This window comes from Eriocheir sinensis, chromosome 18, assembly GCF_024679095.1.
Source record: "Eriocheir sinensis breed Jianghai 21 chromosome 18, ASM2467909v1, whole genome shotgun sequence".
In the NCBI taxonomy this organism is placed as follows: Eukaryota; Metazoa; Arthropoda; class Malacostraca; order Decapoda; family Varunidae; genus Eriocheir; species Eriocheir sinensis.
This window is the reverse complement of record NC_066526.1, coordinates 9,830,071-9,857,373: the sequence shown is the minus strand read 5'-3', so window position 1 is coordinate 9,857,373 and position 27,303 is coordinate 9,830,071. Positions and strand designations below refer to the sequence as shown.

Genomic DNA, 27,303 nt, shown 5'->3' with positions numbered 1-27,303 from the left:
CTCTAAGCAGTTTTCCTCCCACACCATAAATTTCATATCATATAAACACGTATGTAGTATGTATGTATGTATATGTGTGTTTGTATGTATGTAATTTTTATGTATATATTTTTTTTATGGAATTGGTGCTGTAATAGGCATGTAGAATTTTAAAGTTATTATGTCTATCCTTTATGTTTTACAAAAAAAATCTTAGGTTAATAAAGGGTATTTATGAAATATATACTGCATCAATTAATGAACGGTAATCAAAAACACCACCATCATAACGGATAAGACGGGGGCCGGAGGTAGCGTCTGAGGTAGTGGCCGTGAGCTCTCACCTGGGCCGGGCATCCCCCATCTTTTGGCCGTATATTTGACAGTTCGGCGGCTTCACCTCAAGGAATGGGATTAGCGGGCCGTGTCGACTCCACCAATTCTACCTCCATGTGTGTGACCCTCCCGCAGCATGGGGCGTGATGGTGCCGCAAGGTTCCATGTGTATTTATATAGTTTTACACCCGTCGCAGTGCAGAGTTTGACATTTTCAGACATTTTGTTGTACTACTCGTATTTCTTCATTTACATTTCCGCTAGAGATGAGTTAATGGTAGGCCTTCGCCCCCTTTCCATTCAGGAAATGATGTCAGGTTTGGGTAGTTTAAAATATGGGAGTTTTCTTCTTAGTCTTCCTTTCTGAGGTTCACCTGGTCTGGCACTGGGTTGAGGCTGCCCTACAGTTGGCTGTGTATCCTGTTACTGTATCCTGGGACTGCAGGTTTTTCAAGAAGATCTGCAGGAATTTGTCCAGTATCGCCTCGAAACAGTTGACCGGACAGCCTGTGAGGTCTTTGATGTTCCATGGGAGAATGTTGAATAATTTAGGACCATTGTAAGCAAGACTGGACTCAAGTAGAGTTTTAATTCTCTCAGGTGCCTGGGTTGGGATAGTCTGCCCTGTTCAAGTGCTTGTTTTTCTTCATTCTGAGGAGACACTGATCTGGTACCAGGTTCTCCAAGATCTTCCAGATGCATATTACCCAATATCTCTCCCTCCTCCTCTGTTGAATACAGTCCCAGCTTCTCCAAGCACTCCCAGTATGAGTGCCCTCTCAAGCCTGTAATTGCTCTGGTGAAAGACCGTTGTACTGACTCATTTCTGCTTTCTTGTGGGCCGGGTGACCATAGTGGGCTGCAATAGTCAAATACAGGTTGTATAAGGGCCTTCCACAGGGTGAGCATGAGGTCTTGATTTCTTGATTTAATGTCCGGAGCACCCACCCAGCCATATGCTTGACCCTGTTTACTGTCATGGAAATGTGATGTTGGAAGGTGACATCTTGGTTTAGGTTGACTCCGAGACACTTCACCACAGGCCTTGGTAGAATTTCTTGTATTCCTTCAGTGTATAGCTTGGTATTATCCTTTGTGATGGTGCTGGGGCCACACCTCAGTAATTCAAACTTTTCTTCATTGAATTACATTTTATTATTCTTGGCCCATTCATAAATCTTCTGTAGGTTTGCTTGCATTACATCTACATCTGTTTTGCAAGCAGTGCTGTGACCAAGAGTTGTGTCATCAGTGAGAGAGGACAAAAGGGAAATATCAGTGCCTCTTTCAACACCTCCCATCCGCAGTAGGGAAAGTAAGGGCCCCAGCACTGATCCTTGTGGCACTCAATTCCAATCAGTTCATCGCGTATTTAGGAAAAACTTTTATATGAATATAAAACTTGCAAGTGGTGAAACAAAAATAAAGAGCCAGATTTTTCAGTTTCTCTTATTTTTTAAAAGATTTATTTTTATTTTTACGTTTAAACGGTTCACGAATTTTCGTGAGAGAAAGAAGGAAACAAAATCTCTTTGTCATTGTGCATTCAGTCCTCTTTAAAATGGTACCTAAAACATCAAAATCGGTTCATTTGGGACAGAGAAATGGGGAAAAATGTGAGAAAAACTTTGTTTTGAGAAAACCGCCTTTATTATTTTTTTTCCTCCTTTATTCCTAGCTCTCAGATCATTTATTGTTACTAGTCGCCAAAATTATATATTTTAAGTTTGTAAACATGTTTCTAAGAATATTCCTGATGCATGCTAGCTCTTGATATTGCACCTGCTCCCCCTGACAATATAAATAAAATAAAAATGTTTGTTTGGGAAGGCGGTGGTTGAGTGGTTAGCGTGCGGGCCCCGCATGCACCGCATTCTGGACGATGTGGGTTTGAATTCACCGCTACCACCTGGGATTTTTCAGTTGCCGCCAAGTGGCATAAAACTACCCACATGTTGTCCTGAAGGCCACCTATCAACCGGACTCTAGAAAAAACCGTCCAAGTGAATCAAGAATGAGCTCCGGGGAGCCACTATAAATACTTGCCTGTGCCATGACAGGTTGGGGCTGACCACCTGGCCCCTCAAGAGAACCTACCGGCACAATAGGCTGACACGTAAAAAAAAAGTATTATCGTTCTTAGAATGAGGGTTTCAGAAGGCGCGACCTTCCTCATTGTGGCCAGGTTTTATCTATAATTTCCAGCCTCATACCCTTCACTGACATGTAATTTCTGCTTTTTCTTTGATCGTTTGGCTGGAGTCTCTGAGCGTTTTTTCTGTTCTTCCTGGACCTATTATCATACGACGCTCTGAGAGCTCTAAGCAGGCCATCGGCTCCACATTGCGCTCTCATGCCTAGCTTCACTCCCAGACGTACGATTTATCGAAAAAATACATCAGAAATATTAATAATTACATGCGTAATTATATTTTACCATAAATATTAACGTAAACAAAAAACAGTTGACGTCCAAGCGAGTCAGGGGTGCGCAGGACCTTTAAATTTGCCCTTATAATAAAGAGATTTTTCCAAAATTGGCCCCGGGTGAACTGTCCTAGCCCACATGTATCTCTCAGTGGCTTTAACTCATTTTCAATATTTTTTTTTTTGTAAAATCACTACCGGACGGTCCCTTTGACAGAGTATTCACAAACCACATAGTATTTTTAGCCAGCATTACTATAGCTTATTTACTATTCAAATTCAAAAATATAAACTCAATATTCATAGAAATTCACTTTTTTGGCCAACATTACAGAGCCTTTTTACTGTTTAACTTTATAAATATCAACTAAATACTCAGATATCCATTTACTGATTTTTAACCAACATTTTTATAGCTTATTTTTTACAAACTTATTGACCTCAATAAACTTACTTTACACCAAAACATTAAAAACAAAGTTTAAGATACTTCTCGGACTGGCCGGTGAAAAAGCAGAACGAATTCACCTAAACTCGTCAAAAAAAAAAAAAATTTACAAACTTGGTGAGTCTTTGGACTTTAACAAGGCAGCTCAGGAACCCAGGAGCAGGGCAACCCTCGAGTCTTACGGGGGGCGTCACGGGGCTAGAGGAGACTGGTAGAAGTATGGGCTTGAGATTGGTAGAAGTGGGATGGGCTTCAGACTGGTAGAAGTGGGCTGGCCTGGGCTGGAGGAGACTGGTGCGAGGAGTGGGACGGGCTGGAGGAGACTGGTGCGAGGAGTGGGCTGGACTGGAGGAGACTGGTGCGAGGAGTGGGCTGGGCTGGAGGAGACTGGTGCGAGGAGTGGGCTGGGCTGGAGGAGACTGGTGTGAGGAGTGGGCTGGGCTGGAGGAGATTGGTGTGAGGAGTGGGCTGGGCTGGAGGAGATTGGTGTGAGGAGTGGGCTGGGCTGGAGGAGATTGGTGTGAGGAGTGGGCTGGGCTGGAGGAGATTGGTGTGAGGCGTGGGCTGGGCTGGAGGAGATTGGTGTGAGGAGTGGGCTGGGCTGGAGGAGATTGGTGTGAGGAGTGGGCTGGGCTGGAGGAGATTGGTGTGAGGAGTGGGCTGGGCTGGAGGAGACTGGTGCGAGGAGTGAGCTGGGCTGGAGGAGACTGGTATGAGGAGCGGGCTGGGCTGGAGGAGATTGGTGCGAGGAGTGGGCTGGGCTGGAGGAGACTGGTGCGAGGAGTGAGCTGGGCTGGAGGAGATTGGTGTGAGGAGTGGGCTAGGCTGGAGGAGACTGGTGCGAGGAGTGGGCTAGGCTGGAGGAGACTGGTGCGAGGAGTGGGCTAGGCTGGAGGAGACTGGTGCGAGGAGTGGGCTGGGCTGGAGGAGACTGGTGCGAGGAGTGGGCTAGGCTGGAGGAGACTGGTGCGAGGAGTGGGCTGGGCTGGAGGAGACTGGTGCGAGGAGTGGGCTGGGCTGGAGGAGACTGGTGCGAGGAGTGGGCTGGGCTGGAGGAGACTGGTGCGAGGAGTGGGCTGGGCTGGAGGAGACTGGTGCGAGGTGGGCGGGTGGCTGGAGGAGACTGGTGCGAGGAGTGGGCTGGGCTGGAGGAGACTGGTGCGAGTGGGCAGGTGGGCTGGAGGAGTCTGGTGGGAGGAGTGGGCGGGTGGGCTGGAGGAGACTGGTGCGAGGAGTGGGCTAGGCTGGAGGAGACTGGTGCGAGGAGTGGGCTAGGCTGGAGGATACTGGTGCGAGGAGTGGGCTGGAGGAGACTGGTGCGAGGAGTGGGCTGGGCTGGAGGAGACTGGTGCGAGGAGTGGGCTGGGCTAGAGGAGACTGATGCGAGGAGTGGGCTAGGCTGGAGGAGACTGGTGCGAGGATTGGGCTGGGCTAGAGCAGGCTGGTGCGAGGAGTGGGCTGGGCTGGAGGAGACTGGTGCGAGGAGTTGGCTGGGCTGGAGGAGACTGGTGCGAGGTGTTGGCTGGGCTGGAGGAGACTGGTGCGAGGTGTTGGCTGGGCTAGAGGAGACTGGTGTGAGGAGTGGGCTGGGCTGGAGGAGACTGGGGCGAGGAGTGGGCTGGGCTAGAGGAGGCTGGTGCGAGGAATGGGCTGGGCTGGAGGAGACTGGTGCGAGGAGTGGGCTGGGCTAGAGGAGACTGGTGCGAGGAATGGGCTGGGCTGGAGAAGACTGGTGCGAGGAATGGGCTGGGCTGGAGGAGACTGGTGCGAGGAATGGGCTGAGCTGGAGGAGACTGGTGCGAGGAGTGGGCTGGGCTAGAGGAGGCTGGTGCGAGGAGTGGGCTGGGCTGGAGGAGACTGGGGCGAGGAGTGGGCTGGGCTGGAGGAGACTGATAGAAGTGGGTTGGACCAGAAGAGACCAGTAGAAATGGGTCTGGCCCGAGGAGGTAGAAGAGACTGGGTAGAAATGTGGCTGGGGTGGATGTGGAGACAATGTTGTGGTGGCCTCCTCTTGATTGAATCTTTTGCCAGTCATGGCATTCAGAGGTTTTTCACCAGTGTGTATATGAGTGTGTCTGTAGAGGTCCCTCATCGTACGGAACCTTTTGCCACACTCATGGCATTCATGAGGTCTTTCACCAGTGTGTGAAAGGGTGTGTGTGTTGAGGTGACCCTTTCTACGGAACTTTTTGCCACATTCATGGCATTCATGAGGTCTTTCACCAGTGTGTGAAAGGGTGTGTCTGTTGAGGTGACCCTTTCTACAGAACTTTTTGCCACATTCATGGCATTCATGAGGTCTTTCACCAGTGTGTGAAAGTGTGTGTGTGTTGAGTTGACCCTTCGTAATGAACCTTTTCCCACACTCATGGCATTCATGAGGTCTTTCACCAGTGTGTAAAAGGGTGTGTATGTTGAGGTTAAACTTTTTACGGAACATTTTGCCACATTCATGGCATTCATGAGGTCTTTCACCAGTGTGTGTAAGTGTGTGTGTGTTGAGGTGACCCTTCGTAATGAACCTTTTCCCACACTCATGGCATTCATGAGGTCTTTCACCAGTGTGTGAAAGGGTGTGTATATTGAGGTGACTCTTGTAACTGAAACCTTTGCCACACTGATGGCATTCATGAGGTCCTCCACCAGAGGGTGTGGGTGTATTTGTTGAGGTCAGCCTTCCCAGGGAGTCTTTCCCCACACTCTTAGCACTCATGGTTTCCTTCACCAGTGTGTGCAAGGCAGTGTCGGGTGAACTTGCTCTCAGTCTTAAATCTTGGTCACACAACTGACTCAGTTTTCCCTTTCCTTTGTGGCCGAGATGCCAGCAGCAAGGTGGTGGTGGTTCTCTTGATCCTCACAGCATTGGCAGCTTGCTGCTGGTGATCCTGCCCGGCCATGTAGCCTCCAGAGCACCAGTGCTTCTGCTGCGAGGTGCTGGCAGGTCTTGCAGAAGGCTCCGGATGTGGCCTAGAGTCAGAGATGCACCGGGGAGCACTGGAGGCAGAGGCTGTTTGGACAGTGCTGAGCACACCATCAGCCTCAGGCCCTCACTCCAGCAGCAGCACTAGCCTGGACGTGGAGACAGTTTTGTGCTGTGCTGGCCTCCACGTGTTAAACTGCTCTGGAAAGAAATAAAATGGTAAATAAATGGGTTGTTGAATCAGATGAAGTTGGTCAAAATGTAATAAAGCAATGGGAAACAAATGTCAAAGCATGGGTCGCTGCAGCAGGTGGAGAAATGCAGTCAGTGTAATGTGGCATAGGGAAAATATATGCAAGATAAGGTCAGTGGAAAAACAGGTAAACTGTAATTTAACAATGGATACTAACAACAGGGGGGTGGAAGACCAAGGATGGAGTGGATGGAGGAGAAGACTGAAGGGAGAGGTGGAACGATATACTACACAAGGAGAGAAAGGGTGGTAGAGAACAGGTGGAAGAGTTTAAGAAAAGACCGCGAGTGGAAAGGTGGATTGAGAGACTTTAATAGGCTTTAATAAATTTTTGGCTTGGAGATAAATTTTAGGTGGAATGGGTGGATATGAAGTGTGGAGGTAGAATTTTAAGGTGAGGGCTTGGTGGATTATACAAAGCATCTAGCGATGACCTGCGCAAGGCGGTGTCTCGCTGTTATTCTGTACGTTATCTATTTATGGAATATACACATTCATAATACGACTGCACGGTGTTATGAATGACTAGGGAAGACTCACGTAGGTCTCACTCTCGCGTCCTGCACAGCCAAGAAAAAGATATTGTATATAACGTAAATAAGAGAGAGAGAGAGAGAGAGAGAGAGAGAGAGAGAGAGAGAGAGAGAGAGAGAGAGAGAGAGAGAGAGAGAAGGGGGGGGGGGTAGCGAGCTCCTCTGAGGAGAGTGATGGGGTGATGTGGCATTAGCGCGGCTCAGGGGGGCCGTGCCTACAAGCTCAAGTTAGATTCGATACACTATAGTGGATGGACATCAGAGGATGCTAGATGCTAGCACACAGATACTAGCATTAAAAACAGATTCTGTGTAACTCAAGATGCGGACTAGGTGGGGAGCAGGGGAGGAATGTTATCATTGCTAGCTAACAAACTACTGCTAAGGTGGATGAGCAATAGGTGGAAAGGCAAGAGGATGCTAGTGGGTGGATGTGGAAATAAACCTTAAACATGGGTGGAATGATCTGGATTGGTGAGAAAGTAAACAATATGCAGGTAATTAACGACATTGCTCGCTGATTGGGTGGATGAGCATTGCACGGAAACGTGCTATTATAATGGAGGTACAGAAGAGGAAGCTGTTGGGTGGATGTGGACCTCAGGAATGGCTGGAATGAGTTAGGCTGGTTAGGATATAAGTAAACAATGTACACAGATACTAGCATTAAAACAGATCCTGACCCCGAAAACATCGCTCCCGAGCATCAACATAGATTCAGAGCCTTAACTTAACCACAGTGCACGACACTCACCGTCACCTGAACGACAAGTGTCTCCGCTGCCTCCACACCGTCCCCACAGCCTTCACACGCCGGGTTCTCTCCTTGACTGACAACTGTTCGCCTTCCCTTCCTCCTCCCCTTCCTCTTGCGCTACCCCCTCCCCTTCCTCTTGCGCTACCCCCTCCCCTCCCCCTTCCTAGGATTGGTTATTACCCCCCATTCTCCTTCTCCTTTCTCTTTCCTCTTTGACTACATAACTATCATTACTTCCTCCTCCGCTCCCTCTCCATAATATCATAATAAACCTTTTTCTCTCTCCTTCTCCAACTACATAACTATAACTTCACTTCTGTTTCATAATTACCTCCTGTCCTCCTCCTCCTCCTTCTGCGCCTCCTCCTCCAAATATATAACTACCAATAATATTCACCTCTTCTTCCTCCTTCTTGTTCTTTAGTTACTTCCTACTCTCCTTAATACGTGCTGCTCCTCCAGCTACAAAACTATCCATAACTATCATTTCACTAATTCTCCTTCCTCCTTCCTCCTCCTCCTCCTTTTTTTCCTCCCAGTTTCTTAATTACCTCCTCGTCCCCCTGTTCCTCCTCCATAATAACTTCATAACTTCTCGTTATTCTCAGATTGCACAATTATCGCTTCTCTCCTCCTTCATCCCCCTTTTCCTCTTCTTCCTAGTTCTTTCATTACCTCCTGTTCCTCCTTCAACTCTCTCTCCTCGTCTTTCTCACACAACACAACTATCACAACTTCCTCCTCCTGTTCAGCGCCAACCCTCGGAGCCGCAGAGAAGGGCCAAAAGGGTCAGTGAAGGGAGGAGAAAGACTGGTGTTGATTGTTTTCCAGCACTATGCACGTATGGGCTGAGAAAAAAAGGTGAGTGGGTTATTAAGGCATAACGGAAGTGGAACAGGGGAAAGAGGAGGAAGAAGAGGAAGAGGTGAAGGAGGAGGAGGAGGAGGAAAAGGAGGTAAACGAGGTGAAGTGATAGTTGTGCAGTTTAGGAATGAGGAAAAGAGAGTTGAGGCATTATGAAAGAGGAACATGAAGAGGTAATGGAGAAACAAGAAAGAAGAATAGGAGGAAGAGAGAAGGAAGATCGAAGTAGTGAAGTGATAGGTGTTTAGACAGTGTATGAGAAGACAGTTAAAACATTATGGAAGAGGAACAGGAGGAGGAGGAGATAATAAAGACTCAAAGAAGAAACGCTACCTCGCCTCTGTTTTAAAACTCGTTCAGTGACAGCCTCGTGTTTATAAAAAGTCAGGCACACTAACACCGATTTATATGTAACCAAATCATACTTATAAATGGAATATATCCGATTGTATTATTGATTTCACGGGGTAGACATAACCTTTCTCCACTCACTCAAAACCAAATATACTGCAAACGAAACCTTCCATTGTATCCATGAGACAACCCTTTATACTCACTACACAAGTGGTATTTCTTCCATGAATTGCGTGTTGGAGGAGAGCGACGTCATGACTGAGTTTAGAGAAGTGTTGGCATCAGAAAGCAGCCTCGGCCTATGATTTTTGTTATATTATCGTTACTGAACACTGCCGAATATCGCAGGTGATGAAAACGTTAATCTTGAATGATAGTCTCTCTCTCTCTCTCTCTCTCTCTCTCTCTCTCTCTCTCTCTCTCTCTCTCTCTCTCTCTCCCCAACACACCCGCCCTCCCGAGACACGCAAATGAGCTACAACGCGCCGCCCACAAACCGCGCCGGACACCGTGGCTACACCACCTCTCCACCACGCCTGCCATCACGGGACACGCAAGCCTACAACACCCCCCCTCCACGCTCAGGACACTCATCCAACAGGAAAGTGGGGTGTTATAACTGCGGGGAATTTAATCATGTCCAATCAAACTGTAGGCTTGATCATAAAGTGCGTTGCTATGAATGTTTAGAATACGGGCACAAGGATCGCCATTGTCACTATTACACCTCACGCTAGAAGAAAGGCAAAGAATGTTATGCCGTTAGTTCTCAGTTTACGAACAAAAAAGACAACCTAACTATTGAACACATAAATGCACAATCATTACTCAATAATTTGGATGAAATCAACCTATTAATCAACGAAAGGCAAATCGACATATTATGCATCAGTGAATCATGGTTACTCACACACACCCCAGACTCACACGCGAACATTCCTAACTTTAAACTTTACAGACAAGACAGAGGCAAAGGCGGAGGGGCATGTATATATGTTCATAATGACTTACACTCAGCTTCGATAAACACAGGCGTACCTAAACACGAAGGGGTAGATGAAATTTGTATCCAAGTTCAATGCAGAAAACTACCCTCCATCCTTATAAACAGTATCTACCGACATCCTAAGGCCTGTTCTACTTCATTTGATCACATAGAAGACACATTGAGGGCGTTAATTATGCGTAAAAAGACATTTTTCTTATTAGGTGACCTCAACGACAACCTCCTCCTACCCAACAGTAAACTATCACGTATAATAGCCAACAATAAGCTGACACAAATTATAAACACACCCACACGAGTGACACCCACTTCTGCAACCCTCCTAGACGTGATCATCACTAACAAGCCAGATCTTATCACTCATTCCTACGTAATCCCTTGCACGGTCGCAGACCATGAGCTTATAGGCGCCTCTGTCAACATCCTTAAACCCAAGCGCCAACCCATCACCGTAACTAAACGTGACCTAAGAAAATATAACAGCGACCTTCTATGCTCCCATATCCTAGGAAACCTCCACACTAAATGAGATATTACGCACTGACGATGTCGATAAACAAGTGTCTATACTAACATCTGTCATTACTACCAGTCTCGACAGAAGCGCTCCGATATCTAATATCGTCCTTCACCGACCCCCCGCACCTTGGATCAATGATGAAATTAAAGAGGCATTAGCAGAACGCAAGAAAGCTCAAAGGATATTAAAAAATCACAGATATAACGTGATTATACAGCAAAACTATAAAGAAATAAAGAAAAACGTCAAACGTCTACTAACCACTTCAAAGAAAAATTACTACCACCAAGAACTACATACCTGCAAAAATAACACAGCTGCAACTTGGAACACATTAAAAACTATTATTCCTAGTAAAACACAGAGCACGACCCACCCGCCCCTTGAGAACATAAGTGAAAAAGCTGAAGATTTTAATAACTTCTTTGCGAACGTCGGCCTAACCACATACGAATCAACTCAAGAATCACTAAAAGTCGAAAACCGTAATCACCTTAACGAAGCTCCTAACATCCCGGTCGCGCCCTCTACCCCCACTAATCTCGCGCTTTTCAGACCTCAGCCAGTAGACCAGAACACAATCATCTTAACTGTAAACAGCTTCAAAATACTAAATCGTTTGGTTGTGATAACATTTCTATGGATTATCAAAGACTCACTTATAGTTATCATCTTCTACCTCACAACCATCATAAATACCTCAATCGTCACAGGCATTTTTCCTGCCTCCTGGAAAAATGCTGTTGTCACCCCACTATATAAAAACGGTAACCCAGACGAAATAGGAAATTATCGTCCCATCTCTCTACTTCCAATTTTTTCAAAAATATTAGAAAAGGTAGTTGCCAATCAATTAATGTCATTCCTGGAACGTAACAAACTTCTCTCTCCGACCCAACACGGCTTTAGACCAAAACTCTCTACAGAGACAGCGCTGCAAGTCATTACCAATAAAATTTATGATAATATAGACAACAAACAAATATCACTTTTAACACTCTGCGACCTTTCTAAAGCCTTCGACAGTGTCAGCCACACCATCTTACTCCGAAAACTTCAACAGATTAATGTTGACACCTACTGGTTTGACAATTACCTCGATGACAGGTCACAGTCAGTCCGCATCAAAGACATCGTCTCATCCAAGAAATCAGTAGCCTTTGGAGTCCCCAAGGCTCAATACTAGGCCCAACATTATTCAATATCCATGTAAATGACATATCTACCTATATCAATAACTGCCTTCTAGTACAATACGCTGACGACACACAGTTCCTCCACAGCGGTAATATCAACGAAATAAATACTTTAATTAATAAAACTGAGATCACTTTGAAACAAATAAGAACCTATTTTACAGAACGGCCTTCAGCTAAACATCAGTAAGACACAATGTATCTTCCTAGGCACACGCCAACTCACACATACCTAACAACACCACCATCAGATGTGCCGATGGCGTTATACAGCCCTCCTCCATGTTAAGAACCTTGGCTTTCATCTGGATTCACATGACCTTCGACAGACACATAAATGAAATGACTAGGAAAACAATGGGAACCTTAAATTTCATTAACAGACACAAAGATCTCTTCAACAAAGAAACACGCTTAATGGTTATCCAGACTTTGGTATTAAGCATCATAAAAGCATCACAATATGGGGACAACAAACTCAACTTTAATAAACAAAGTGCAAAACTACAAAACTTCGCGATAAAAGTGGCAGATGGGAAAGCCAGGAAATACGATCATGTCACTCCATTATTTAAAGATTTACAATGGCTTAAAATCAAAGACCTAATCACCTTTAACCTCATCACAAAAGTGTTTAAGCAGAAAATAAAGGATTACCCAGACCACATCCTCTCTCTCCCAACTGTTAACTATATGACTGACTCAACAACAAGACAACAAAACAATCTCTACGTCCCGAGAACCAACACCGACACAGGTGCAAGAGCCTTTCATGTATTAGGTCCTAAATTATGGAACCAACTACCGAATGAAATAAAAGACTCATAATCTGACCACATTAAAATCAATTCTTAAAAAGAAGCTGTTGACCTCTGCATGAATGTATTATCTACTTTACTGCCTTCTGTATATTCTATCGTGTATATTTAGATGTATAATACACCATGTATATTTATATGTATAACCTACCATGTATATTTAGATGTTTAGAATAACCACTTTTTAGTGGAAATAAAGTTTATTATTATTATTATTATTATCTCTCTCTCTCTCTCTCTCTCTCTCTCTTCAATGTAGGCAAGATCAATATTGTATGATTATAATAATAATAATAATAATAATAATAATAATAATAATAATAATAATAATAATAATAATAATAATAATAATAATAATAATTTATCATTATTATTATTATTACTATTATTATTATTAATGTGTGTGTGTGTGTGTGTGTGTGTGTGTATAATTATCTCATCATCATTTCATCGACGCCTGCTCCTATGAGCTCCCACCAGGGGACGGCCAGGGCAGAAGAGCTTCCAACTTTCTCTATCCAGATACTCCCTCCTTGCCTGCTCAAAGTTTCTCAAAGATCTTTCCACCTTCTCCCTAACGTACTCTTGCACACTATCCCTCCATTTCACTGGAGGTCGTCCTCTAGCATTCCCTCCCTCTATCTCACTCACATACACCCTTCTGGTCATCTTACTCTCCTCCATTCGCTCCATGTGGCCAGACCACTTTAAAGTGTGTCGCTTCACTTCTTCCACCATTCCACACTTCTTCCCTTCACCCCTGTGACACATTCCAAAACGCTCGTACACACTTTCATTACTCATTCCATCCATTCTACTCACACCATAAGCACTCCTCAAATAACTCATTCCACTGCCTGCACTCTAGACCTCTAGACCCACGTTTCACTTTCATATGTGAGGGTTGGTACTATTATTGTATATTTCTCAAATCCCTCTTTACCTCCATGCTCACACTTCTGCCATTCATGATTCGTCCCAAAGACCCTAGCACCCTTCTTCCTTGCAATGCCCTTTCTCTTATCTCTCCCTCCATACCACCATGCTTACACATAACTGATCCAAGGTACTTAAACTCATTAACCTCCCCATTTCTTCACTATTCAAAATTATTTTGCATTCTTTTTCACATTTAATTCCCACTCTATATGGGCATACAAAATCTACAACCTTACTTCTACCTTGCTCACAAACCATCACTTTACTTTTGTTGACATTTACTTTCAGCTTTCTCCTGTTACAGACACTATCAAAAACACTGACCAAATTTTGTAGGTCACTTTCATTTTCTGCAATGAGCACCGTGTCATCAGCAAACAGTATCGAATTCAGTACCCACTTCCTTCCCTCATCGAACAGTCTTACTCCAACTTCTCCAACTTTGCCCTTCATTTTTCTAATAACGCCATCCATATAAATATTGAATAACCAGGTGACATGACACACCCTTGTCTTAAGCCCACTTTTATCTCAAACTTGTTCACTTGTTTCTCCAGTAATTTTGACATATGCAGATGCATCCTCATAGAAAAACTTTCTTGCACTAAGCAGTTTTCCTCCCACACCATAAATCTTTAAAACATCCCACAATGCAATCCAATCGACTCTGTCATAAGCTTTTTCCAAATCCATGAAGGCAGCGTATAGTTTCTTTCCTTTTGCTATTATTTTTTTCTAATACCATCCTGAAGGAAAATATCTGCTCCACACATCCCCTTCCCTTCCTGAAGCCTCCTTGTTCTTCACTGATTTGTTCTTCTGTAAGTCTTTGCACCCTCGCTATTATGACTTTTCCATATACCTTTCCGGGTATACTCAGGAGACTTATACCTCTATAGCTCCCACATTCCCATCTCCTGCCCTTTCCCTTGTAAACTGGGACAATAATGGCTTTCGTCCAGTCTGATGGCACCCCCCCCCCTCTCCCCCATCCCATGCTACTTCACATATCTTGACCATCCATTTAACAACTACATCTCCTCCACACTTCAACATTTCTGCTGTGATTCCATCAATTCCTGTTGCCTTTCCATTTTTTAATCTTTTTATTGTCTGATTTCCTTCTTCATATGTTATACTTCTTTCTTTATATGCTCCTCCTCTGCCTCTACTCAAAACTGCTGCTGTTACAGCTGCTGGACGTCCATCCTCAAAATTCATTAAGTTTTTGAAATATTCTCTCCATCTCTCTTTCACAGCTTCCCCGTCTTTCAACATCTTTCCATTCTCATCCATAACTTCATTGATTTTACTTGAGGAGATATATTCTGCATTTCTTTCGTTTTTTACTTCTTTCGAATATGATTTCTTGTTCCCTTTATATTTTTTACTTAGTTTGTTTCCAAAGTCTTCATCAACTTTCTTCTTACTTTCTTTTATTGCCTGTTTTAATTTCATTTTGCATTCCCTATATTTCTTTTTCCTTTCCCTTTTTACTTGCTCAGCCACATTTCTTTCTTGAGTTTTCTTAAAAAGTTCCCTTTTCTCTTTTACTATCTCTTTTTCCATCTCTCACCACTTTCATCCCTAACACTTTTTTTGTTGTGTTACCATTATTTCTTTAAATGTTCCAAAAACTTTTCCAATATTTGTATTAGCTTTTACAGTTTCCCATTTTTCACTGAAGGCCTCTGCCATTTCACGGTTATACTCATCTTTTAGTTCTTTTTACAGTAACTTTTCTATCTTCAGTATTTCCTTTTTTACTTCACCTTTCTTTTCAAACACCCACTTTTCATTCAGGTTTAATTTTGCCAGCACTGCAAGATGGTCAGATCCATCCAACATTCCTCTTACTACCTTCGCGTCACAAATTTCTTTTCTAAGCCTTTCATCTACTGCCACATAATCAATCAATCCTTTTTGATCATTATCTTTCTCTCAGTCCTTTTTCACTTTTCACATTTACTGATGCATAAATACACACCCATGCATACTTTACTAAACCTATTTTTCCTTTCACCCACACAATTCTTCATCCCTTCCAACCATAATCAGTCACACCATTCCACACTCTTTCAGACATCACAATAGCACATCCTTCCTTACTCCTGCCTCTATACTTCTCATCTATCCCCGTCCATACAATCCCCCCAGGCACACCCTCCCACGTACCCTCTCTACCACGTGTTTTTTTCGCTGAGCCTGAGACATCAGGGCTTAAGCTTTCCCACGGGAGCCGCTATTAACAGTTGCAGTTGATATGTTTTGTCTTAATATGTTGGACAGGTTGAATAATGTTTCACTCTTCCCTTCATGACTTTCCTATATTTGTAATCTTTCGTTTTCGCTCAAACGCTGGAGAATATTCCTCCCCTTCCTCCCCTCCTTCCCTTCCCCTTCACTCCCCCATATCTCTGCAGCTGCACCCAAAGACTATACAAATTAAGACGGGAAAGATGTGGGAATCGTGCGTGAGCAGGGGGCGCAGAAGTTACGCGTGGGTTGAACAGAGGGCGTTGCTTGTCAGTGTGTGTCGTCTGCATGTATACATACGGTAAGCCGGTATTGTAGGAATCAGCTGGCAACCGCAAAATAGCTCACATTGACAGGTCCAACTTGCTTTCTTTTTTATATATATCACACACCGCTATCGTTCACTTGTCCTGTACTAGATTCAACACATAGCACAGATAGCAGAGCATCACTTTTAATCAAGAGAAAGCTTTATGACAAACAAACGGGGCAAATTTTATAAAGAATGACCCTACTTTTATGTTCACTCAGTCCTTTTTTCTTTTTCTTTTTCTTTTTTACGTCGCGGCCTCTTGCGCCGGTAGGCTTCTTCCCGGTGGAGCCTGATGGTCGGCCCAAGGCTTCTTCCCGGTGGGGCCTGATGGTCGGCCCAAGGCTTCTTCCCGGTGGGGCCTGATGGTCGGCCCAGCCCGTTCTGGCGCAAGCGAGTGTTTATAGTGGCGCCATCTTGCATGGCTCATGCTGCCTTCCCGGAGTTCATCTTTAATCCTAGAATCTAGAGTGCGGGTTGATAGGTGGTCTTCTGGACAGCATGTGGGTAGTTTTAAGCCACTCGGCGGCGGCTGAAAAATTCCAGCTTGGTGGCACCGGGCGGGGATTGAACTCGCGTCCTCCTAAACGCGGCGCCGTCACTCTGTCAACTCAGCCACCGCCTACCCTTGCTTGTTTGGTCTGTTGGTCTGACACTTACCCTATCGTATAATCTCTATTCCAAGGCCTAATTATTCCTCTTGTCATTCCATTCAAGCTAAATTCAAAGATTTTCCTGCAGTGTATCCCTAAGTGCGCATGCGTGGTGGACAGGAGAGCGACTTATTTCTACTTTGAAGTATTTCTCGCAACACCTGGAATTCAAGCAGACAAAGAATTGAAAGAAGACACGATGAATGGACAAGGACACAGATGTGTTATCTGCACTACAAATAAGAAGGAAAACCAACAGCATGTGTTCCATGTATTCCCAAAGGATAAAGAAAGGTAAGGACACCTCTAATAACTGTCACAAATAAAGTTATCTCTTTAATAATGGGAAAGTTATGCAGACAACAAATCTGCATGTTCCCATGCTGTACCTATTTAGCTTCACCACATTATTATTATGCAGTGAACATGAGGCCAGTTTGCGAGAACAGGTGTGAGATCAAGTGGAATCGACTTATAATGGAAGAGGTAGATGAATTTATTTAACTTGGTTCGATGTTGTTCATCATTAAGAGTGATCAGTTCAGTTGCAGTTTAACACAATACACCCAAGGCACTTATGATCATGCTCAAGTTGTAGATGACATAATTTGGAGCATTTCTAGTGGTTACACCACGTGGCTCAAATAATAAACAACTCAAACGAATTTTCAATTTTTTAAAAACTTTTACTCGCTAAACGCCGTTCTGCCGTAAATGGTAGTGCGTGTGTTCGACCCCTTTGTGAAGGTCCTGGGGGAGCGAGGCCCCCACGGCTAGGACGCTAGATATCAGGTTAGGTTAGGTAAATAACCCCTAGGGGAGGGGTCCAGGGGCGGCTAGGACGTTAGGTATATGTCGGGTTAGGTTAGGTTAGTAATTTGGCTTCCCCCACCCTAAAACCCTGCTTCTCCACCAAGTCCCCATGTTTGTTGGGATTGGGATAGACAAAAATAAGGTAGGATGTACTGTGTTAAACTGTAATTTTACCAAGTGATCTACAAAAGCTGGCAAATGTGTTTGATAGTGTGTGCAAAATGTGGAAGTTAAAGTTTAATGTCAACAAAATGTGGCGTGGTTGAGGAGTCCAGAACAAACACCCTGAGGTGGTTTGGTCGCATGGCAAGAATGGCAAAAAGTGAGATGATAAATAGAGTATATGTTGAGTATGGAAGATGTGGTGGGTTCAACAGGAGGACCTCGAATGAGATGAGAGGACAAGTGCTAGAGTGTGTGAGAGGAAGGGGAGAGAGAAGGATAGGAGGCAGTTCTTGGAAGGAGGCATCATTTATAGATAGATAAATGATTTTAATTGTTACCAAATCCACCTCCTTTTCTATCCTCTTTATATTTCTGTGAGTGTATGTGACCTACGTTATCTTGAATAGTTACTTTTAGGAATATGTGTTGTGCTTCTGTAATGTTTGTGGTTTACTCACCCACCTGGTTTACTCACCTTATTTTGCTACCTCTAGTGTCATGCCACAATAAGGAACATTGAGAATGGGGCACAAAAAGATTAAAGGGTACCACAGACTCAGATGTGAATGTGGTGTGAATAAGGTGGATGGTGAAGGCAATGGAAGTTTATATAAAAGATTTGGTATGTTTTTTTCAAGATTAAGGAACGAATTGTGGAATGGTAGAGGTGGTCAAATGCAACAAATGATTTCATCAATTGGAGAAAATGGAAAAAAAAGTGAGATGGCAAGGAAGATATAGTGGACTGGATGCTGTGGATGTGAAAGGAAGACCCCCTATAAAGTGGGAGGACAGAGTGTTGAAATACCTAACAGAGAGGAGGGATGTGCAAAAGTGGAGGGTATGGAGATGAACAAATGGAGACTCCTGTACCATGATCACGCCCTTAAGGGATCGGCATGATGATAGATTAAATCAAATAAGATTAATAAGTATTTGATATTATTTTAGAAGTTCTGCCAACTGCTAAATTTTATATTGTACTTTTCAGATGCCTTGCATGGGTAAATGCATGTGATATTCAAGAACTGAAAGAACTAACATATGAAATATTGAACAGAAACCACACAGGTTGTAGCAAGCACTTTTCAGAAAAGAATTACATTGGAAAGAAACCAAAGTCAAGGCTTTGTGTAAATGCAGTTCCAGATCAAAATCTAAAAGGTGTGTATTAATTATTGTTCGTTATGAAATGTAGTACAGCAATTCCTTGCATCTTGCATTACAATGAAATAATAGATTCCATGTCATTATGGAAAGCGATAATAACTTATATGTTTGCTTAGAAGCAATTATATTAAAATTTATAAGGAACATGATTAAAAAAATGTTATTCTGCGCTCTATGACATTGACAAAATTAACTATTGCAGATAATCCAAGAGAGGAAGGCACTGGTACTCACACGTGGAACATCAAAAGGAACTGTGAGTACCGATAACCCGGTAGCAGCGATGGGCCAAGTTTGTGGCTTTACCGTGTAGCAGCGACGGGCCAAATTTTCGCCATGATATAAACCCCCCAAAATAGACGATGCATAAACTGATCACAAATGCGTTGATCTATATTATGAAATGGTCTGCGTGAGTAATGATTTTTTTTCTAATTTTTCTCGCTTAGAGAGGCCTTTAAGAAACATGATCCCCGCAGTTACCGGGATAAAGCATTATCTTCTGTTGCAATAATGTTTTATTATTGAATTTCCATAATGAGTTGAATCAGTGTAGTACATGAGAACATGTAAAATCCGTAAAAGGACAGTTGGATTACACAAGTCAGATTTACCTCAAATCATCTTTCATCTTCATCTATGAATTTATCTAAACTTCTCTTCAAGCTGTATATTGCATTTGCACTCATATCAAAGATTCACTCATATCTGACTGCTAAGCCTGTTCAACTCATCTACTACCCTCCTTGTGAAACAGTTTTTACCTCATTCTTTCTTAAATCTGCATTTATCTCACTTGAACCCATTGCCGTGTCCTAGCCTACTCATTCATCGTACAATCTTATTTACCTCAGTCCGGTCACCCTGCACCTTCCTTCTGCAGTGATTTTTTTTTTAAATCAATCCATGTATGGTAAATGCCTCAACCCAGGAACCATTTCATTTTTTCTTCCCTGTACATACTGTAACGATTGTGTTTTTCCATTTTTTAATTATGCAACATGCGGGCTGACTAGGGCTAAATAAATCCACAAGATAATCTCAGAGCTTCTATTCCTGACATCAGCATCATCATGATTTTGAAAGGCTCCATACAGGTTTGCATGTGGCGGCCTTGTTCCTCTATTGCCATCTTGCCAGGCTGCATGGTCTCTAACAGTCTCCCTGCACAAGCCTAGATCTCTACGGTCCTTGACCACTTCATTGCAAGTTTTCTTAGGCCTCCTCTAAAATCTTTACCGTTCATATCTCTGACTCTTTTCACCCAATCCCTGTCTGCTATCCTCTCAGCATGCCCAAACCACCTTAATCTACATCATCTCACAACTAGATTAATACACTCAACTCTCATCCTCTCCCTCCGTTCATCATTTGTGATCTTCCTACCTCAAGGTCTGTTGTCATGTCTATCTACATAAGCCTGTGAATTTTGTCCTCCTACACACCCCAGGTTTTGCTAGCACACAGCATTACATTTCTAACAGTGGATACGTACAATCCCTTAGATCTATGAGATAATTCTCTCAGCGTCACTGAAAGCAACAGTTCCCTGAATTTCCTCCATTCACTGCTATTTTTGCAGCTACACTAACACTTGCACCGCCTCCTGGGCAAATCACATCTAAATACGAAAAAGTCATCTACATACTCCTAGTAATAAACCCTACTTCTATGATGACTTGATTCCTTGCAGTCATGCATGTGCACTGGATCCTAGCTCAGAGATGACACATTATTACATAGAACTCTACGGTCTCTCAGAATTTGATATCCCTAAACTGGTGCGGTTTAAAGTGTAATTATTGCATGGAGTGTTTTTTCCTACATTGAACACCATGTTTCACTTGCTGTTATAAAATTTCAGCTGACATTTCTTTCTACACTCATATAGTTTATGGAGAGCACCCTGTAACATCTCAAACCGCACCCTATTTCAATCCAATACCTTACCTCCTTTACCATGACCTTTATTACACTCAAGTCTTTGTCTTTATCAAGTGATATACTGAAATCCAAGTAGAATATGCTGTCATTTCTGCCATTACCGTTTCTCCTGTAGAAGGACAAAAGATTGCTGAGGCTTGATCTACCTCTAGTGAAGGTAGACCATGGCTCATTAATCTGCACTAAATAACATAATTGAGATATTTAGTGATAGTAAAATGATACCTTTCCAATTTCAGTAACAGAAAGAACTGTGCAAAGTTGTGACTATGTCCCTGACCAGAGTGCATCTACCAATATTGATGCGAATATTGAAGCTGATATAAACTTTGATTTGTCACACGTACCATGATCATATGTGTGCAGTATGAACTAAGCGAGAATGAATGCTGTATATATATTGAATATTAACATTTATTAAAAAAATTACTATATTTACACATGTTCAATGCAACTTATTGCTACAAATTAACTATGTACCACTAATATTATACTTCATTGCTTAATTTTTATTAGGTATCCTTCATACAGAACTTCAAAGAACTGCAGAAACCCAGATGAGAGACCAGAGACAGTCACATATAGGTGGATGTGGTATGTATATTATGAAAATGTCAATGTCTTTAGTATTACATTTGTATGTAGAATTTGATGCCATAGGTACATGTTGGATGTGAAATAATCTCAAGGACTAACGTTATGCATGACACAGTGTTGTGGGAGAACCACACAATCATACATAATGAATATGATTCACAAGTTGTCAAGCACTACATAATTGTGTGTGCATAATTATTTGTAATTACTCCACATTATTTTACAAATACTGTCTTAAAGTTTATTTTTGCACATTGTTAGGATTATAACAAGGTTAACTTAGTAATTTTAAAATCTTCAACAGGCATTGCAGAAGCCAAGGAAGACAATGAAGGCCACCTTGAATCCTTTGACTCTGAGCCCAGCACCACTGCCACCATCAGTTCATTTGCAAGCACAAAAGGGTCAATCCCTGAAGTAAAAGGTAACATATAGTATTATTCTGTAGCAACATGTATTTTCCTAGTTGTAGTATAGAGGACTTGAGCTAAGTTCCTGTTGTCCTTTCTCCATGTTTCTTTTTTTTTTTTTGCAAGTTAGCAGTCAACATTCCAAATTTACTTCATTACCTCGTCATCGTTTACAAACATGTTCACGTAGCTACTGAACCCATCTGGCATGTCGTTCATGTAAATAAAAATATGACTGGGGATGACACTAACCCCTGAGGCACTCGACTTGTCACATTCCTCCATGAGGATATCTTATCTACATATAACTTCTCATCTGCCTTCTTGTTATATAGCTCTCCATCCTCTTCAGTATTTTCCCATGCACCCCGCCAGATATTCCCAGTTTTCAAAGCATTTTTCTAAATGTAACTGTATATATATATATATATATATATATATATATATATATATATATATATATATATATATATATATATATATATATATATATATATATATATATATATATATATATATATATATATAAACAGGGTTAGGTACACACAGTTCACCCATCCTCCCCTCTCTTGTATAATATCCACCACTCTGCTGCAAAAACTTATTAAGTTCATAACATAAGATTAACCTTCCCTGAGTCCAAACTGCCTTACTGATATCATTTGAATTTCTTTCAAAACGGTATCTTCCTATATTGTGAATATTGTACTGTCTGTTATCTATCATTCATCACCTCACATATCTCCCCCTTTCTCATATATTACATTTCCTACTCTTGATGTACTGCATTTTACTTTCATTCTGTTATTCACAAATTTGTAGAATGATTTAGGTTCCTCCATGCATTTCTTTACAGTGTTCTCTGATTTCCTCTTGATTTATTATGATTTTAATGCTAATGTTCTTATATGCACTTACTGATTTTCATGTCACACTCTCCCACACCAAAAAATATTTAGCTTATCGTCTCGTCTTAGCTTTATCTTGCAATTTCTTTAATTATTTTATCTTTCTCGTTGTACATACCTGACAATACATATGTATTGAATATCAATTAGCAGGCAAAAGTTGTTCATCGGAAAAAAAGACATCTTCCCCTAGAAGCAAGATGTACAAACTGCTTCACAATTTTAAAGCAAGAAACACAAGATTATTGAACAAGGTTCAGAGACTCAAGGCGGTAAGTGGGCAGTGCAACAAGTGTTCATTGCCTTCTGGCATCATTGAAAATGCATCCAGGTACCTAAGTGGTCATGCTTTGCAGTTTTCAAATCACAAATACAGTTAGCTACACTGAAAGAAAAAAGGGACGGCGTTATTTGGACACTCATCGAGTTTTTGCACCTAGCCTGTATTTTAGGAGCACAAGGATATACAGATTCCTAAGCAAAATATTCGTTCTTCCAACACCACGCAAGCTGAGGTATTGGTTGCAAAGGATTAACATCAATATTGGCTGGAATGAGTCACTGTTTGCCTTGTTGAAGAAGAACGTTGCTGATATGTCACATAAAGACAAGATATGTGGTTTGGTATTTGATGCTATTTCAATTAAGAGAAATATACACTATAATATTAACAAAGATAGATTTGATGGTTTGGAAGATCTAGGTATGTATGGGAGAGCAAATGTTAGTGTCAATTATGCTATGATGTTTATGGTAAAAGGACTTGCATCAAAGTGGAAACAACCATTGGGTTACTTTTTTTGCACAAAGTATAAAGCCTGACACTCTAAAGCAAATGATACTGGATTTTATTGAGAAACTCACAGAGTCTGGACTAATCCCAAAATTTGTTATCTGTGACCAAGATGCTACTAACAGAAGTGTATTTTCCGGACTGAACATAACCTACACGTCACCTTACAGCATGCATAATCATGAAAAGATATTTTTCCTCTATGATCCTCATCATCTGCTTAAAAGCACTAGGAATAACCTAATGAATCACAGTTTTCTTGTGGAGGGTAAAACAATAAAATGGAAATATGTGCAGGAATTCTTTGAAAGAGAGAGCAACATGTATTTGCGCCTTGCCCCTAAACTTACTGCAGAACATGTGTATTGCAACACTTTTGATTAGATGTCCCTGTGCTTTGCTGCGCAAGTATTCAGCCGTACTGTTGCAGCAGGTATTAATACTTATGCAGAGTTGGGGACTCTACCGCCAGAGGCATCAGACACTGCACATTTCCTGTTTCAGATGGACAGACTTTTTGATATGTTTAACAGTTCCACATTATATCACTATAAAAGCAGTGAGTGTGCCATCTCAAATGAGAATAATCAATTGCAAGATCTTAATAACATGGAATCTTGGATAGACTCGCTGCAGATATTAGGAACTACTAGATACATACCTTGCATAGTTGGCTGGAAACTAAACATTTCAAGTCTAAAATGTGTCTGGGAGGACATACATAAGAATCATTGCTTTACTTTTATATTAACCAACAGACTTAATCAGGATTCATTGGAAAATTTATTTAGTACTGTCAGGAATACTGGGGGTAACAATGACACACCTACAGTTCAAGCCTTTGTAAAATTGCAAATGGCATGATGACAAACAATGTCATGCAGATGACTGTGCCTGGTAATTGTATTGATGATGCAACACCAGTATTAAATTTATTAAGAGAAGGTGACACTGACACATTTCAATTTAGTAAAGAAACATATGTACCAGAGAGTGAAGAAGAGGACAGGATGAAGAATTTGTTGAACAATGTAGGAGAGGTCAGCACCTCTGCACTAAAAACTGAAATTACCCAATTTGAACATTCCTTGGACACTGTACCAAGTGCTTCTTGTGATAAGATAAACAACAAAATAGAAGCAGAATGTAATGAAGGAGAACCCAAACTAAATCCTCTTGCAGTTTACTTTTCATCATTTAATCCTGACAGTGGACTTTGATAAGCTGGTAGATTTCTTTTCATCTTTCAATCCTGATGAATGCAATCAAAGTGTAAATACATCTATATAACAGGCAATTGAGAAAAATGCTCAAGCATATGTTGCAGGTTACATACGCCACGCAATTCAAAATCATGATTGTGACCATTGTAAGGGTCAACTTACCCAAACCACAGTGCTGCCATAAATGATAATTATATGTATTTACACAATAAAGATTCAGAGAATATCAAGTACTTAAAATAAGCTAGTCAAACAATTACTAAAACAACAGAATTACTTGAAAACATTTTCAAGGACAATATAAAAAGCATTCTTACTATGGAAAATATCAAGAATAACTTAATGAAGAAAATGCTAAACAATCTCACCACAATCACTGATATCTGTGAAAATGCCAAGCAACTTATTACTGAGAAGTATATAATAATGAGACTTCATTATTTTGCATTTTTTTTTTTTTTTTTTTTTTTAATTGTGGCCTATTGCGCCGGTAGGCTTCTTCCCGGTGGATCCTGATGGTCGGTCCAAGGCTTCTTTCCGGTGGGTCCTGATGGTCGGCCCAGCCCGTTCTGGCGCAGGCGAGTGTTTCTAGTGGCGCCATCTTGCATTGGCTCATGCTGCCCTCCCAGAGCTCATCTTTGATCCTAGAATCTAGAGTCCGGGATGATAGGTGGTCTTCTGGACAGCATGTGGGTAGTTTTAAGCCACTCGGCGGCGGCTGAAAAATCCCAGCTTGGTGGCACCGGGCGGGGATTGAACTCGCGTCGTCTTGAACACGGGGCCGATACTCTGACGACTCAGCCACCGCCTCCCCATAACAAGGACTTATTGAAAAAAGAAAATTGTTTGATAATGCTATACATTATACCACAAAGAAAAAAAATAGAGATTTCAAAAGTGACCCATCAGTGATTATAGTTCTTAATATCTATCTATATTACAGGCTTGTATGTTTTGGACGTACAATGACGATATGTATGGCATGATGCTTAACATCAATTTACCTTGTGTGGAACCTGGTTCAGGTTTTATCTTTGTTGTGCTGTTTTAGTTGCTTATGTTTTCTTTGGAATGACTAGGATATTTTTGTTATTGTTTGTTCCTATGCCACATGCATGATATACCAAGTGGTGCTTTGTATATGCTTCATGTACACTTACATGCTGCCTGCTTATTATGTGTTTATTTTATGTGTACGTACACATGAATGCTGCCTGCTTATTATGTGTTTGTTTCATGTAGGCTACACATGTATGCTGCCTGCTTATTACCTGTGTGTTTGTTTCACGTGTACGTACACATGTATGCTGCCTGGTTATTATGTTTGTTTTATGTGTACCTACATACACATGTATACTGCCTGCTTATTACCTATGTGTTTGCTTCATGTGTACGTACACATGTATGCTGCCTGCTTATTATGTTTGTTTCATATGTACATAGACATGTATGCTGCCTGCTTATTATGTGTTTGTTTCATGTACACATGTATGCTGCCTGCTTATTATGTGTTTGTTTCATGTACACATGTATGCTGCCTGCTTATTATGTGTTTGTTTCATGTACACATGTATTATTGCTGCATATTATGTGTTTGTTTCATGTACACATGTATGCTGCCTGCTTATTATGTGTTTGTTTCATGTACACGTGTATGCTGCCTGCTTATTATGTGTTTGTTTCATGTACACGTGTATGCTGCCTGCTTATTATGTGTTTGTTTCATGTACACATGTATGCTGCCTGCTTATTATGTGTTTGTTTCATGTACACATGTATGCTGCCTGCTTATTATGTGTTTGTTTCATGTACACATGTATGTTGCCTGCTTATTATGTGTTTGTTTCATGTACACGTGTATGCTGCCTGCTTATTATGTTTGTTTCATATGTACATAGACATGTATGCTGCCTGCTTATTATGTGTTTGTTTCATGTACACATGTATGCTGCCTGCTTATTATGTGTTTGTTTCATGTACACATGTATGCTGCCTGCTTATTATGTGTTTGTTTCATGTACACATGTATGCTGCCTGCTTATTATGTGTTTGTTTCATGTACACATGTATGCTGCCTGCTTATTATGTGTTTGTTTCATGTACACATGTATGCTGCCTGCTTATTATGTGTTTGTTTCATGTACACGTGTATGCTGCCTGCTTATTATGTGTTTGTTTCATGTACACATGTATGCTGCCTGCTTATTATGTGTTTGTTTCATGTACACATGTATGCTGCCTGCTTATTATGTGTTTGTTTCATGTACACATGTATGCTGCCTGCTTATTATGTGTTTGTTTCATGTACACATGTATGCTGCCTGCTTATTATGTGTTTGTTTCATGTACACATGTATGCTGCCTGCTTATTATGTGTTTGTTTCATGTACACATGTATGCTGCCTGCTTATTATGTTTTTGTTTCATGTACACATGTATGCTGCCTGCTTATTATGTGTTTGTTTCATGTACACATGTATGCTGCCTGCTTATTATGTGTTTGTTTCATGTACACATGTATGCTGCCTGCTTATTATGTGTTTGTTTCATGTACACGTGTATGCTGCCTGCTTATTATGTGTTTGTTTCATGTACACATGTATGCTGCCTGCTTATTATGTGTTTGTTTCATGTACACATGTATGCTGCCTGCTTAATATGTGTTTGTTTCATGTGTACATACACATGTGTGCCTGCTTATTATGTGTTTG

General features: G+C 41.7%; 1 protein-coding gene across 4 annotated transcripts in view; it reads right to left on the bottom strand.

The window, feature by feature from the left end:
- Nucleotides 1-4,513: 4,513 nt before the first annotated feature.
- LOC127000285 (zinc finger protein 300-like) overlaps nt 4,514-27,303 on the bottom strand; it is a 48,827-nt gene continuing 26,037 nt past the window's right edge. Inside the window, exons 1-2 of one of the 4 annotated variants that reach the window (XM_050863810.1) lie at nt 7,651-7,740; nt 4,514-6,311 (exon numbers count right to left, since the gene is read on the bottom strand). In XM_050863810.1, coding sequence (XP_050719767.1) covers nt 4,878-5,903 — 1,026 coding nt within the window. In that variant the 5' untranslated portion in view covers nt 5,904-6,311; nt 7,651-7,740 and the 3' untranslated portion in view covers nt 4,514-4,877. Of the gene's footprint in view, nt 6,312-7,650; nt 7,741-27,303 lie in introns of those variants that run through there. The other 3 variants (XM_050863812.1, XM_050863811.1, XM_050863813.1) reach the window with 3 other exon arrangements.